At 41.4% G+C, this 12,573-nt stretch overlaps 1 protein-coding gene across 1 annotated transcript in view; it reads left to right on the forward strand.

Annotated features, from left to right (window-relative positions):
- Positions 1–252: 252 nt before the first annotated feature.
- The window catches only part of LOC134454402 (von Willebrand factor A domain-containing protein 5A-like), a 54,586-nt gene continuing 42,265 nt past the window's right edge, over positions 253–12,573 (forward strand). The window contains exons 1-3 of the mRNA XM_063205382.1: positions 253–331; positions 11,525–11,727; positions 11,930–12,152. Coding sequence (XP_063061452.1) covers positions 289–331; positions 11,525–11,727; positions 11,930–12,152 — 469 coding nt within the window. The 5' untranslated portion in view covers positions 253–288. The remainder of the gene's footprint in view (positions 332–11,524; positions 11,728–11,929; positions 12,153–12,573) is intronic.

Below are 12,573 nucleotides of genomic sequence, written 5' to 3' on the forward strand. Positions count from 1 at the left end.
CCAGGCGTAGCAGCTTTGAAAACTTCACAAGTTTGGATAGCCTATTAAAGTGTAATGAACGGATGAAATCTCTTGAATTATTAATCAAATCTATGCTGTTCACTTCCCTTTCACTTTCGGTGGTGGGGTGGTCTTCGTGCCTAAGGACATGTTCCGAAGTGAACGTTTAGCTTTCAAAATAAAACAGGCGCACCCTCGGATTAGGAAGGTGTATTGGGCTCTGACTGGTTTGTTCATTCATTTGTAGGATAAGTGTTCAACTGTGAATATCTGAAAAGTAGCCTGAAAATGGAGAGATGCTGTGGTCTCGTTACGGATAAGAAAGAAAAAGGTAAGCACTGTGCATCTCTCTTTTTGTGTCATTCACAGTAGGCCTACAACATCTTGGTAGGCTAGTCGCTATCCTATACCTTTCTGGTCGTTTGGGGACGTTCAGGTTTAACTTGGGGTCCAGCCTGGCTAGACTCATAGCGTGTTAGGCCTAGGCTACTGACAAATTATCCTCAACGAAAGTAGACTGGCCCACGCAATGCCCATGTGTACGCAGACCTCACCTCACTATCATGGTGTCCAGATTTGCACCATTATTTGCATGGGTATTCAGTAGGCCGGATATGAGAAAATGTGGGCACCCTTTTGGAAAACCATTAAGCTACAGTATATCACGAAAGTGAATACACCCCTCACAGTTTTGCAGATTTTTGAGTATATCTTTTCATAAGAAAGCATTACAGAAATGTAACTTTGACACAATGATTAGTGACCTTTTAACAACATATTTAACCGCTTAAATTTCTTGTTCACTCAGAATAAAACAAAATACAGCCATTCATGTTTGAACATGTACTCACAAAAGTGAGTACACCCCAGATTAAAATCCGGTAGAGAAGGGGCTATGTTGGCTCGAATCGTCTCGAAATGAAAAGGGATGACAAGGGAGCTCATCAGTGTGCGTTTCAACCTTTCTTTGCATTGAACTTTTAAATTTTGAGTCTGCATCTGGCTTAAATAGATTGGTGTGAGATTTGAATGCAATCCTATGGAGAATATCATGATCTGCTTTAGTAGTCACAGTGCATGTTGACATGCATGTTTCTTTTAGGTGTAATTCAGATTGCCAATGTTGACAGCATTCATGCATCCCCAAACCATGTCTGTCCCACTACCATGCTTGGCTATTGAGAGGATACACCTTTTTTGTAAAACTCACTTGTTTACCACCACACATGCTTGACAACATCTAAAGCAAATCTGTTTATCTTGGTTTCAAGAGAGTTGAACAGACGAATGATCTGGATTACTGGAACCATGTTGTGTGGTCTGAAGAGACCAAGATAAACAAATTTGCTTTAGATGGTGTCAAGCATGTGTGGTGGTAGACTTCATTATAGGACTAGGTGTTAAAGTCCCTTCATGTTCATAACAGGTGATGGTGGAGTGGGGTTTAGTGATGGCCATGTGGTGCCACCATCGCAACACATCGTCAGTTGTGTATCCTGCATCATTGGGTGTTTCGGCCATTTCACACAAAACACTCTCATACAGGTTGGCCCACCACAGGCTGATCAGACCTGGGTGTGTGCTGTACGGTGGCATCACATGGTCACCTGGCAGCCCATGTTGTGTCCCTACGCTTCAGCCACAGCCAGTGACTGCTCTCCTCAGCTGCTGCAGACAGCTCTTTAATGGCCCTCCGTTGGGCCTGCCCTCTGACACCGACCTCCTTAAGAAGCCCGTTTTACAAAAAAGGTGTATCCTCTCAATATCCAAGCATGGTAGTGGGACTGACATGGTTTGGGGATGCATGAATGCTGTCAACATTGGCAATCTGAATTACACCTAAAAGAAACATGCATGTCAACATGCACTGTGACTACTGAAGCAGATCATGATATTCTCCATAGGATTGCATTCAAATCTCACACCAATCTATTTAAGACAGATGCAGACTCAGAATTTAAAAGTTCAATGCAAAGAAAGGTTGAAACGCACACTGATGACCTCCCTTGTCATCCCTTTTCATTTCGTTTCAATTCGAGACCATTCGAGCCAACATAGCCCCTTCTCTACCGGATTTTAATCTGGGGTGTATTCACTTTTGTGAGTACATGTTCAAACATTAATGGCTGTATTTTGTTTTTTTCTGAGTGAACAAGAAATTTAAGCGGTTAAATATGTTGTTAAAAGGTCACTAATCATTGTGTCAAAGTTACATTTCTGCAATGCTTTCCTATGAAAAGATATACTCAAAAATCTGCAAAACTGTGAGGGGTGTATTCACTTTCGTGATATACTGTACATCCATTTATCTTTTGTTGAGCTTTGAAGTAGCAACTTCATTCCAACATTCCAACTTCATTCCAAACAGCAGAGAAAGAAAAACATTTTAACAGGTGTAACAGACGGTATATTTTATTTTATTTGGATTTAAACAAAATTAGGCATGGGCATTAATAGGACAGTCGTGGGTAAGTGGTTAGGTGTCAGACTTGTGGCCAAAAGGTTGCCGGTTTGGCTCCCTTGACTTCTTACTTGCCAGGTTGTTGTTGGTGGTGGGGTGGGGAGGGGGTGAGGCATGGTGCTTAATTTGAGACAGGATAGTGACNGGAAACGAGTGGGGAGAGAGAGATGGGTAAGGACCGGGAAATTACCCAGGCCGGCCCGGAATCCAAACCGGGTCCCCGGTGTAGTAATCCAGTGCCCTACCGTTAGGTCATGGTAGGGCCACTAAGTAATCAATCAGTGCTCGTTCCTCCATCCTCCTCCATGTCTGAGGTACACTGAGCATGGTACCGTTCTGCCGCACTGTTCCCTTTCAGGCAGGCTCCATTGGGGGCTGCCCCCTTGCATGGGTAAGACATGAATGCAATTTCGTCATGTGCACTTGTGTGCTGTGTAACAATCAATCAATCAATCAATCAATCAACCAGTCAATCAATCAAAATTAATAATATATAGCACATTATCATACATAGATGCCATTCAATGTGCTAAAGAGTGGAGAAAAGAGAAGAATTAGTGTGTAATTAACTATCAAAAGGCAGATGAGAATAAAGCTGTTTTTAATTTCTTATACTTACAAATCTGCAAAAATGTGAGGGGTGTACTCACTTATGTGACATACTGTAAAAGTATTGTACATATGGTTGATATATTTATATCAAGCATATTTAAGACAAAAGACAGAGGGGTGTCGCACCAGTAACTCCAGTCCTTGTGGGTGTGTTGGTTCCAAGGCGATAATCCACAGAAGCAAAGAGTGGAACTCCCACACCAGCAGCCGATGCAATAATTGGTTTATTGCTTTACATTATGTACAAGTGCTAAAAGTGCTTCCCACAAGTGCAAAACATTTTCAGTCACCAGACCTTCCTCAGTGCAAACAAAATCACAGAGGACTTCCTTATATAGAGTTCACTTAATAGGTGGTAGACATGTCAATCTACAATTGGTTACACTGACAGTGTTGGAGGGTACCACAAGTATAGGCCTATGTCAAAGGAAAAATCGGGTACAATGCTCAGTATAAGGAATAGTCCAAAAATGAAAAAAATAATGCGAGTAACATAATAATAATAATAATAAAAGAAATAACTAGAATGGGCACTCAGTAGAGCGCAAACCTTCGCCTACGCCACTTATTTTTTTCTGGCCATCTTCAGAGTGTGGGGCATAACATTCTCCAAATTTTGGTGTTAGTTTCATTTAAATCGGACCGGAATATAGTAATATTACATTTTTGGCCCAGTCTTGACCTCTTATTCAATTCAGCATGCACACGTTGTTCTGGCATATAGTGCTTGGCAAAGATTTTTTTCTTTGACCTTTTCGTGACCTTGACCTTTCACCCAATCACTCCCCAAAAGTAATCAATTGTTCCTTGGGTCATGACCAATCATCCCACTAAATTTCATAAAAATCGGCTTAATTTATGTTTTTGCGACCAGCCATCAGTAGAACAAAATCAATTACCAAACAAACGTTTTAATAGACATAAAATTAATAGTCATTCTACAGTAGTGGCCCATCATCACACAATAAAACGTGTCGATGCGGTCATTCCTTCAACTCCGCTGAACTACCGGTAGCTTTCTCCCCCTTCCTCGTTCACAGGCAGCCCGACGTTTTAGAATAGAATGTTCGACTTCGCTCAACTATCCGAGTTCACATGTGCCGGCGAGTTTTGTGTTCTCAACCAGGCGAGTTTTGCAACGGACGAGAGAGTTACAATCACGGTAAAAACAGCAAAATGGCTTGAGGATATTTTAAACACGAGAGAGTCACAACCACGGGGAAAAACCAAATGGCTTGAGCGGATATTAAACATTGCCATACAAAAACGCAGACGGGTGCAGATAATTGCCCGTTTCAGCCGCGTGCAGAGCTGACCAAACAACAGGTGACACGCTAGTCTGTCGGGACTTCTGTGAGAGTTTTTTTGATAGCGTCTAGGGCAGGCTACATACTGCCTATCAGTCGGCAAGGCATTGTTCATGCACCTCGAGACAGCACGAGAGAGAGGGGGAGAGAGAGAGTGTGTGTGAGCGAGCGAGCGCACTAGTGCTGTCGTGTCTGTTCGTAGCGCTTGCTAAGATACCACAATCATTATGCAGAGGGAGAGCGCTCAAAAACGGGGAAATAGACAAAACCCAATTCACTTCAGATTCCACTGTAAACATAGGCTAGGCTATTTGTGTCTAATGATTTAAAAAATTATGACATTTTTAGCAGGGTTTGTTAAAAAAAAATCTATCCATCCATCTATCCATCCATCCATCTTCATATTGTAACTCTGTGCTTGTGCCGTGTGCGTAGCCTTATTGCAGAAAAGGCTGGTATGTTGATGTTACTAGTCACATACTGACTAAAAGGCTACTAATTTGGTCTTTTCTACCAGCCAAACTGCTTGTATACAAGATGTGTTAGTTAGGTAGCCTACTGTCATGTCTTTTATAAGGAGCACATTTGGGAGACTAGCCTATAGCACATGAAAGGCTCCAGGTCTTTTAAAATATAGCAACAATAATATAATAATAATAATAATAATAATAATAATTCGTATTATTCTATTATTGTTGCTATTATTATTGCTATTGTTATTATTTGTAATTATTATATTTTAAAGGGGTCCTATTATGCTTTTTCATGTCCACTACCCATTTATTGGGTTACACAGCATCTGTTGTATGTAAAAGCTTGGTGAAAGCTGCATTTCACAAATTGGCCTCTTGGGGGAGAATTTCTCTGCCGCAGGAACGCTATTTCTCAACTGTCAGAGAACGCGTGGTTGGGTTTTCAACATTCTATAGCTTTTGTTTCCGGTACGGGTCTACGTCATGCTGTACCTAACATTGCTGCTTATGGGATGGAGTGTTGACGATGTCACAGACCATTTATTAATTGCAGAGACAGTAGACCTAATGCACATGTGTTCATCGCAGCCACATAGCCTAGGCCTATCTGAATTTGACAGTATTGTGATGAGATGTATCCTATTTGTGAACACCACTCAGTGTACAAAATAGTGTAGGCCTACAAGAATAGTGTAGCCTACAAGGATAGGATTTCGCCATCCACAAGTTTATTCCATTACGCATGTTTTTTTTTTTTCAATTCATAAATCGGCTCCGTCAATATGGCTACAGCATCGGTCTAGACTGGAGGCTACACTCACCTGTGGCCCAAGTTATATATTTTTGTTTCATTGTGATATTAAAGCTGCATTTTACATTGATAAAATACCGGTTGGTAGGCATATGGCTAACGGGTCAGAAACAGTTGAATGAGGAAGGTCGAAAACAGGCAGAACGCGTTAACGCAGTTGCGCACTGAGAATCCAAAACACTTCCAAGTGGGTGAAAGACTCGAATCTCTCCTTTCTCTCTCTATTCGCTTCAGGGCCGTTTTGCATATGCTGTTGGCAAGACTAACTTTTGTTTGGTAAGATGCGAAAACCCTACACTTGTATTGCCGCTTGAAGCATAACATTAATTAGAAGACGTGCGCTGATGTTATCCAAATAGGTATCACGACATGACCAGCAGCCGTTTGCATCAGCAATGTTGGCAAGGATTAGCCAGTTAGTATAGGCTATGCGTAGGCTACAATTCAGTAATTAAAATGCAACGCAGTTTTGTTCATCATATCTGCAAGAGCAACGTGGATATTGGCTTGACGTCGTTTAAAACTGGTCGAGTCGTCGGGCGGCATGTCAAAAATAATGAAACTGAAACGGATAGGGCCTATATATAAAAAAATCCTGTCCTGTCGATAAATGCGAACAAAAAAACCACGAAACCGAGACTAGGCCTAGGCGTTATGCCTATTATAAGACCCAATATGAAACCAATCCATCGAGGACTGCCCATTGCGCTTCCAATCCAGTGGGCGCATCATTTCTGCCGGGGACTAAATAGAAATGCAATTACTGAAATGAAACCATGCACCTGAAAATACCTTGAAATGTATTTTTATGAAGCATAGCCTATCACCATTGTGCATTAGGCCTACAGACAACGAGCAAACAGGAACTCATTTTTAAAAGCCAACAACGCGTGCGCTCAGTAGCCTATTCAGGCTGGCTTGCAAATAGACCACAGGACGAATTTGAACACGGAGTTCATATCACAAATAGGGTGTCACGATATCACTGACAGACGTTGAATTGATAGGTTTGAGTCCGACAAGTCGTGCCCTTGTCTTACTGGGCGCACTCTTTCAATTTCGGACTGCGTCTTTGACAGCCAGATGGGGGCTGCCGCGGGAGCGAAGAAAATGTCCACAACTTCGCTGAATAAATAGGCCTATCCTTTGAACTGTGTACAGCAATTGCAGATGATTAGCTTATTGGAAAGCCTATTTTGTGAAGGTTAACTTGTCATTAACAAGGGAATGTGATCTGATTTCAATCCCAGAACATTCTTTGTGTCTTCAAATTTCCACCTGTCAACAGCAGATCTAGACTTCTCCCACCTAGACCAGCGCGACACTTGCCTGTTTGCGAGCAGTAAACTTGCTGATAACTTCAACTTTAGGGCTACAGTATGCAAGGCTAGACAGCGGGTTAACCAATCAGGCCCCTACTGTTGCGTTAATAATGTTTGAGATAAAGATTCTTCAGCGCAGGATATCAGAAATAAACAAGACAGCGCAGATGGCTATTAGTTTTTTTTTTTTAAAAAATATGGTCACAATCGCGTTATTACGCATCATATGCAATATGCGTATTATTTCATGAAACCTCAAATCGGAAGCAATAGCCTGTACCCAGCACTTTCAACCCTTTCTCAGATTAATGGCAGCCTAATTGTCCCAAGCGATTTTGAAATCAAACTGAAGCCCATGCACGGAAGACTCGCATTGGATAGGGACTGGGTTTCAGCAAATGACACAGAATAACACAAATAACAACGTGGGACTTATGATGCGTCCTTTTCAGATGAATTGCGGACATTGGGTGAACTATTTGGCTGTCAACTTTAGACATAGGCTACAGGGTTGGATTCCAGGTCAAAAACAGCTGTGCTGCTGACGTAATATTAGTAATAGAATGCTTGATGAAACGCTCCATGCTGCGTCGAGATTTCAGAATGTTGAAGGGTCTAACATTCTGCACTTCCACGCGTTTCAAACACAGGCGGCGTGGGGTGCATACACAATGATAAAAAATAATGGACATGAAAACAAGTGATCATTCAAAATTAACTCCACTAACCACAGTAAAGCAAAATATTAACAATGAAAGTTATTCTAAATAGCATAATAGGGCACCTTTAAATCTGAGGTGCGTGTGTGTATGGGGTAGAGAAAACATTTGGGTGCACCTAAACTTTGTGCTGGTGCACCTAAAACACCAGTGCAACCAGTGCAAAAGGTTAGTCTGGAGCCCTGTGACCTTTTCGTAACCTTGACCTTGACCTTGACCTTTGACCTTTGACCCAATCACTCCCAAAGAGTAATCGATTGTTCCTTGGGTCATGACCAATCATCCCAGTAAATTTCATAAAAATCGTCTCAATTTACGTTTTTGACCTTTTCGTGACCTTGACCTTGACCTTTGACCCAATCACTCCAAAAAAGTAATCGATTGTTCTTTGGGTCATTACCAAGCATCCCAGTAAATTTCATAAAAATCGGCTCAATTTACGTTTTTGACCTTTTTGTGACCTTGACCTTTGACCTTTGACCCAATCACTCCCAAAAACTAATCGATTGTTCCTTGGGTCATGACCAATCATCCCACCAAATTTCATAAAAATCGGCTCAGTTCTGACTGAGTTATACGAAGTACAAACAAACATATTCACAAATAAATAAATAAATACACGGCGGGCAAAACATAACCTTCTGGCGAAGGTAATAATAATAATAAAGTAAGCTTAGAGAATAGGGCTGGGTAAAATAATCGATTTAATCGATAATCGATCGATTTCATTTAAAACTATGGGCACTCGGTAGAGCGCAAACCTTCGCCTACGCCACTTATTTTTTTCTGGCCATCTTCAGAGTGTGGGGCATAACATTCTCCAAATTTTGGTGTTAGTTTCATTGAAATCGGACCGGAATATCGTAATATTACATTTTTGGCCCAGTCTTGACCTCTTATTCAATTCAGCATGCACACGTTGTTCTGGCATATAGTGCTTGGCAAAGAAAAACGTTTTTGACCTTTTCGTGACCTTGACCTTTGACCCAATCACTCCCAAAAAGTAATCGATTGTTCCTTGGGTCATGACCAATCATCCCAGTAAATTTAATAAAAATCGGCTCAATTTACGTTTTTGACCTTTTTGTGACCTTGACCTTTGACCTTTGACCCAATCACTCCCAAAAACTAATCGATTGTTCCTTGGGTCATGACCAATCATCCCACCAAATTTCATAAAAATCGGCTCAGTTCTGACTGAGTTATACGAAGTACAAACAAACAAACAAACATTCACAAATAAATAAATAAATACACAGCGGTCAAAACATAACCTTCTGGCGAAGGTAATAATTAACAAAATCGATTCACAGGGCACAAAATCGTTTTTTGTTTTTTTTGGTTTTTCTTTTTGTTCTTTTTGTTTAATTTAGGTCTATGGAAAATACCCAGTAGGTATTAGTCAATTAGGCCTAGGCCTACTTAATACAAATTAGCAATCTGTTAACACTGTCAAGCCACAGCCCTTTGACATTTTTATATAAAAATAGCATCTTTTGGGGGAAATCCTGGCACCAAGAAGGGAACGGATTGAATTGATTCGGAATGAATCGAATCGAATCAAATTGAATCATGATTAATCAATTCAAAGCCCTAAGAATCAAAATCGAATCAATACAGGAACATGGCTGAGATACCCAGCCCTATTGGAGAATAAAGTGAACATTAAGTAAAGATAAATGCAGACATTGTACATTGCACTCGGAAGTGCAGCTCAAGCATATTTACAATATATTCGGGGTCTACGCCATTTAGTGACTTATAAACTATCAGAAGAGTTTTAAACTCAATTCTAAATCTCACTGGAAGCCAGTGCAATGACCTAAGTACTGGAGTGATGTGGTCTCTTTTCTTTTATGACAACAGGAGTTGGAATTTCCCAGTTGGGCTTTCACTTTCACTGACGCTTTTATCCAGTGACTTACAGTTATTTTACAGGATATTGCTACAGTCTCTGAGCAATATGGGGATGGCTGCCTTTTTAAAGCCATGGAGTGGAATTTGAACAGGCAACCCTCTGATCTAAAGCCCATTTCCTTAACCACTAGGCTACAGCTGCCCTATTTGAAGTGGACATGGCACCTTGCATACACCAGATGCATTTGTATTTTAGCACAAGTCCTAATTCGCAACACCAGTCCACAGGAGACCCTCAAAAATTACATAAAATCAAAGCACCAAGGGAAAGAGAAAAGACAATGAAGGCGCAAATAATCATAAAAATAATGATAATAAGAATAAAAAAAACATATGCAGTACATATAAAAAGGGGAAACTAAAGCATTATAATGATATATACACTGTAGTATAACACCATTATTCATGTGTGAATACTGAAAATTATTGGTGTTGGTTCCTGGTTTTAGCTCAGTTAGCATGGAGCTCCAGAACTTGTTCCCATTATCATTGCATCAGTGCTTGAAGTAGGTGGGAACTCAGGAGAAGCCAGTTCCCCTTCCTCATAATTTTCATCATCAGGACACTGACACTATTCTGTTAAACACAAGACAGGACTCTATGGTATTCACCCAGAGTTATTGTGAGAACACATCTGTTCAGCTGAAAACAGTGGAGAGCATTTCAAAACAAGTTTTTCAAAACGCGTGCAGGCAATAGGCCTACAAAAACGACTTGTGCTGATTTGGTACTGATGAGACTGTCAGAAAATCAGGGTTCCTGCACTTCTTTTTGGATGGTATTTTCGGACGGTTAGGGTTCCTGCACCTCTTTTTTTTCCACTTCAAGCACTGCATCTAGTATTTATAAGTAAAATATTTTTGTAAAAAAAAAAAAATACAGGAAAAAACACTCCCTACCCCGTCTAAAATAACTTAGTGATTTGTTATCAAAGCCTCTAAATCCATTTTGCTTTGGCAGCAGAAGCCCCAATATCCAAACAACCAATGTTACTGTGTTGATGTTGAAAGTGAAAGTCCCATTGGGAAACTCCAACTCCCATTGTCATTGTGACACAGCACTCCACAGCACACAAGTGAACACTGCAGACTGCACACAACGAAATTGCGTTTATGCCTCACCCGTGCAAAGGGGCAGCTCTCAATGGTGCCCCAAGGGAGCAGTGTGGCGGGACGGAGCCATGCTCAGGGTACTTCAGTCATGGAGGAGGATGGGGAAGAGCACTGGTTAATTACTCCCCCCACCAACCTGGCGGGTCGGGAGTCAAACCAGCAACCTTTGGGCTACAAGTCTGACGGCCTAACCGCTTACCCATGACTGGCCCATGATGCTGTCTTTAACACTTGTTCTTCTTGACAAAACTGCCGTTTTTTGGCTGTTGTATTTATTTAATGCTTTGATTTTCATGTACTTCAGTATTATTTCAATGAGTTTTATTATGCTAATTCATTATGCGTGTATGCTTAGAAAGCATAGTGATGTTTGAGTGATGCCCACTGTTTGATAGAGACAGCCATAAAACTAACACAAAAGTTTCCTTCAATGGCCCTCAATTTCTGAAAAATTCTGCCTTTGTCTCAGAAAAAACAAATCTCTTAAAGTGGCCCTAATATCCTTCTGTAACCACCACTCACCCCAGTCAGTGACACAAGGATTATCTATATGAAAAAGATTTGTTTCTTTGAAAGATGTGAATGGCGAACATACCAAATTGTAAAATTTCTTCAACCTGACCCGCACTGCGTTGGAATGAATGCCAGTCTTTTTCAGATTTCATTACATCAAATTGTATTTGAAGATTTGAATATTATTCCATCCCAAAATGATTGGTCATTCATTCTACTTATTAAATGACATTTTGTAAATAAGTTGGATATGGCACATTTAAATGTGTTGCTGCAGTTCCCCTGAAGAGTGTGGAAGTGGATGTGCAGGTGCAGGGCCATGTGGCCACGGTGTCCTCCACTCTGCTGTATGTGAATGAAGAGCAGCGCCCCCTGGAGGCTGTGTTTGTGTTCCCGCTGCCCGCAGAATGTGCCCTCTGCCACTTCAGCGCCAAACTAGGAGACGTGGAGGTGGTGGCAAAGCTGCAGGATAAACAGAAGGTAAGTACTTTGATCACTGATTGAGTTAAGGTGATGTGCTGTTGCACTAGAGACCCAGGTTCAAATCAGACCCAACGTTGTTTCCTGATCCTTTCCCAACTCTCTCTTCCCACCCCCCGTCTCTCTCTCTATATATATATATGTCTAATCAAGGCTTCAATCACTGCTACAATTCACTGACTGAGTACGTCTCCAAATGCAGGCACGCGAGGAGTATGATGATGCACTGAGCTCAGGCAAGCAGGCTTTCCTGCTGCAGGAGAGCGAGCAGAGCCCAGACATCTTCCAGCTGAATGTGGGCAGCCTGCCTCCAGAACAGAGTGCCGCCATCACGCTGGTCTACATCTCCGAGCTGGCCATGCAAGCTGACGATGCCCTGCGCTTCTGTCTGCCTGCTGTGCTCAACCCCCGCTACACGCCACGGGGTGAGAGACGAACTACAAACATTGTCCAGTGGAGTAAGATAAGTCAAACCCAATGCAAAGGAGTGTACTCAAGTTTTGTCTCCTAAGGGGGTGTTGTCCCCGCCTTTGTCTTCTTTTTCTGTGGTGTTTGGTGGCAACAAGATGTGTGCTACCACCATCTACAGCACAAAGGCAACTCCATTTACTCTAAACCTTAAGATCCAAAAGGTTTCCTGGCCTAAGGTGTCTTAAAGGGGCGTTCACCTGTCGTCACATGGGTCCCAGAAAAGTATGGGCTTGATTTATCTTACTCTTCTAAACGATGTTTGCAAACACTACAGAATATTGTTGAGAATCATGCTCCAACATCCATTCCAACATCCATATCTATTATGTTCTCTTAATAATGCCTTTATGAAATGAGTTTCATACTGTTTTGTGT

Source organism: Engraulis encrasicolus, chromosome 8, assembly GCF_034702125.1.
Source record: "Engraulis encrasicolus isolate BLACKSEA-1 chromosome 8, IST_EnEncr_1.0, whole genome shotgun sequence".
Lineage (NCBI taxonomy): Eukaryota > Metazoa > Chordata > Actinopteri > Clupeiformes > Engraulidae > Engraulis > Engraulis encrasicolus.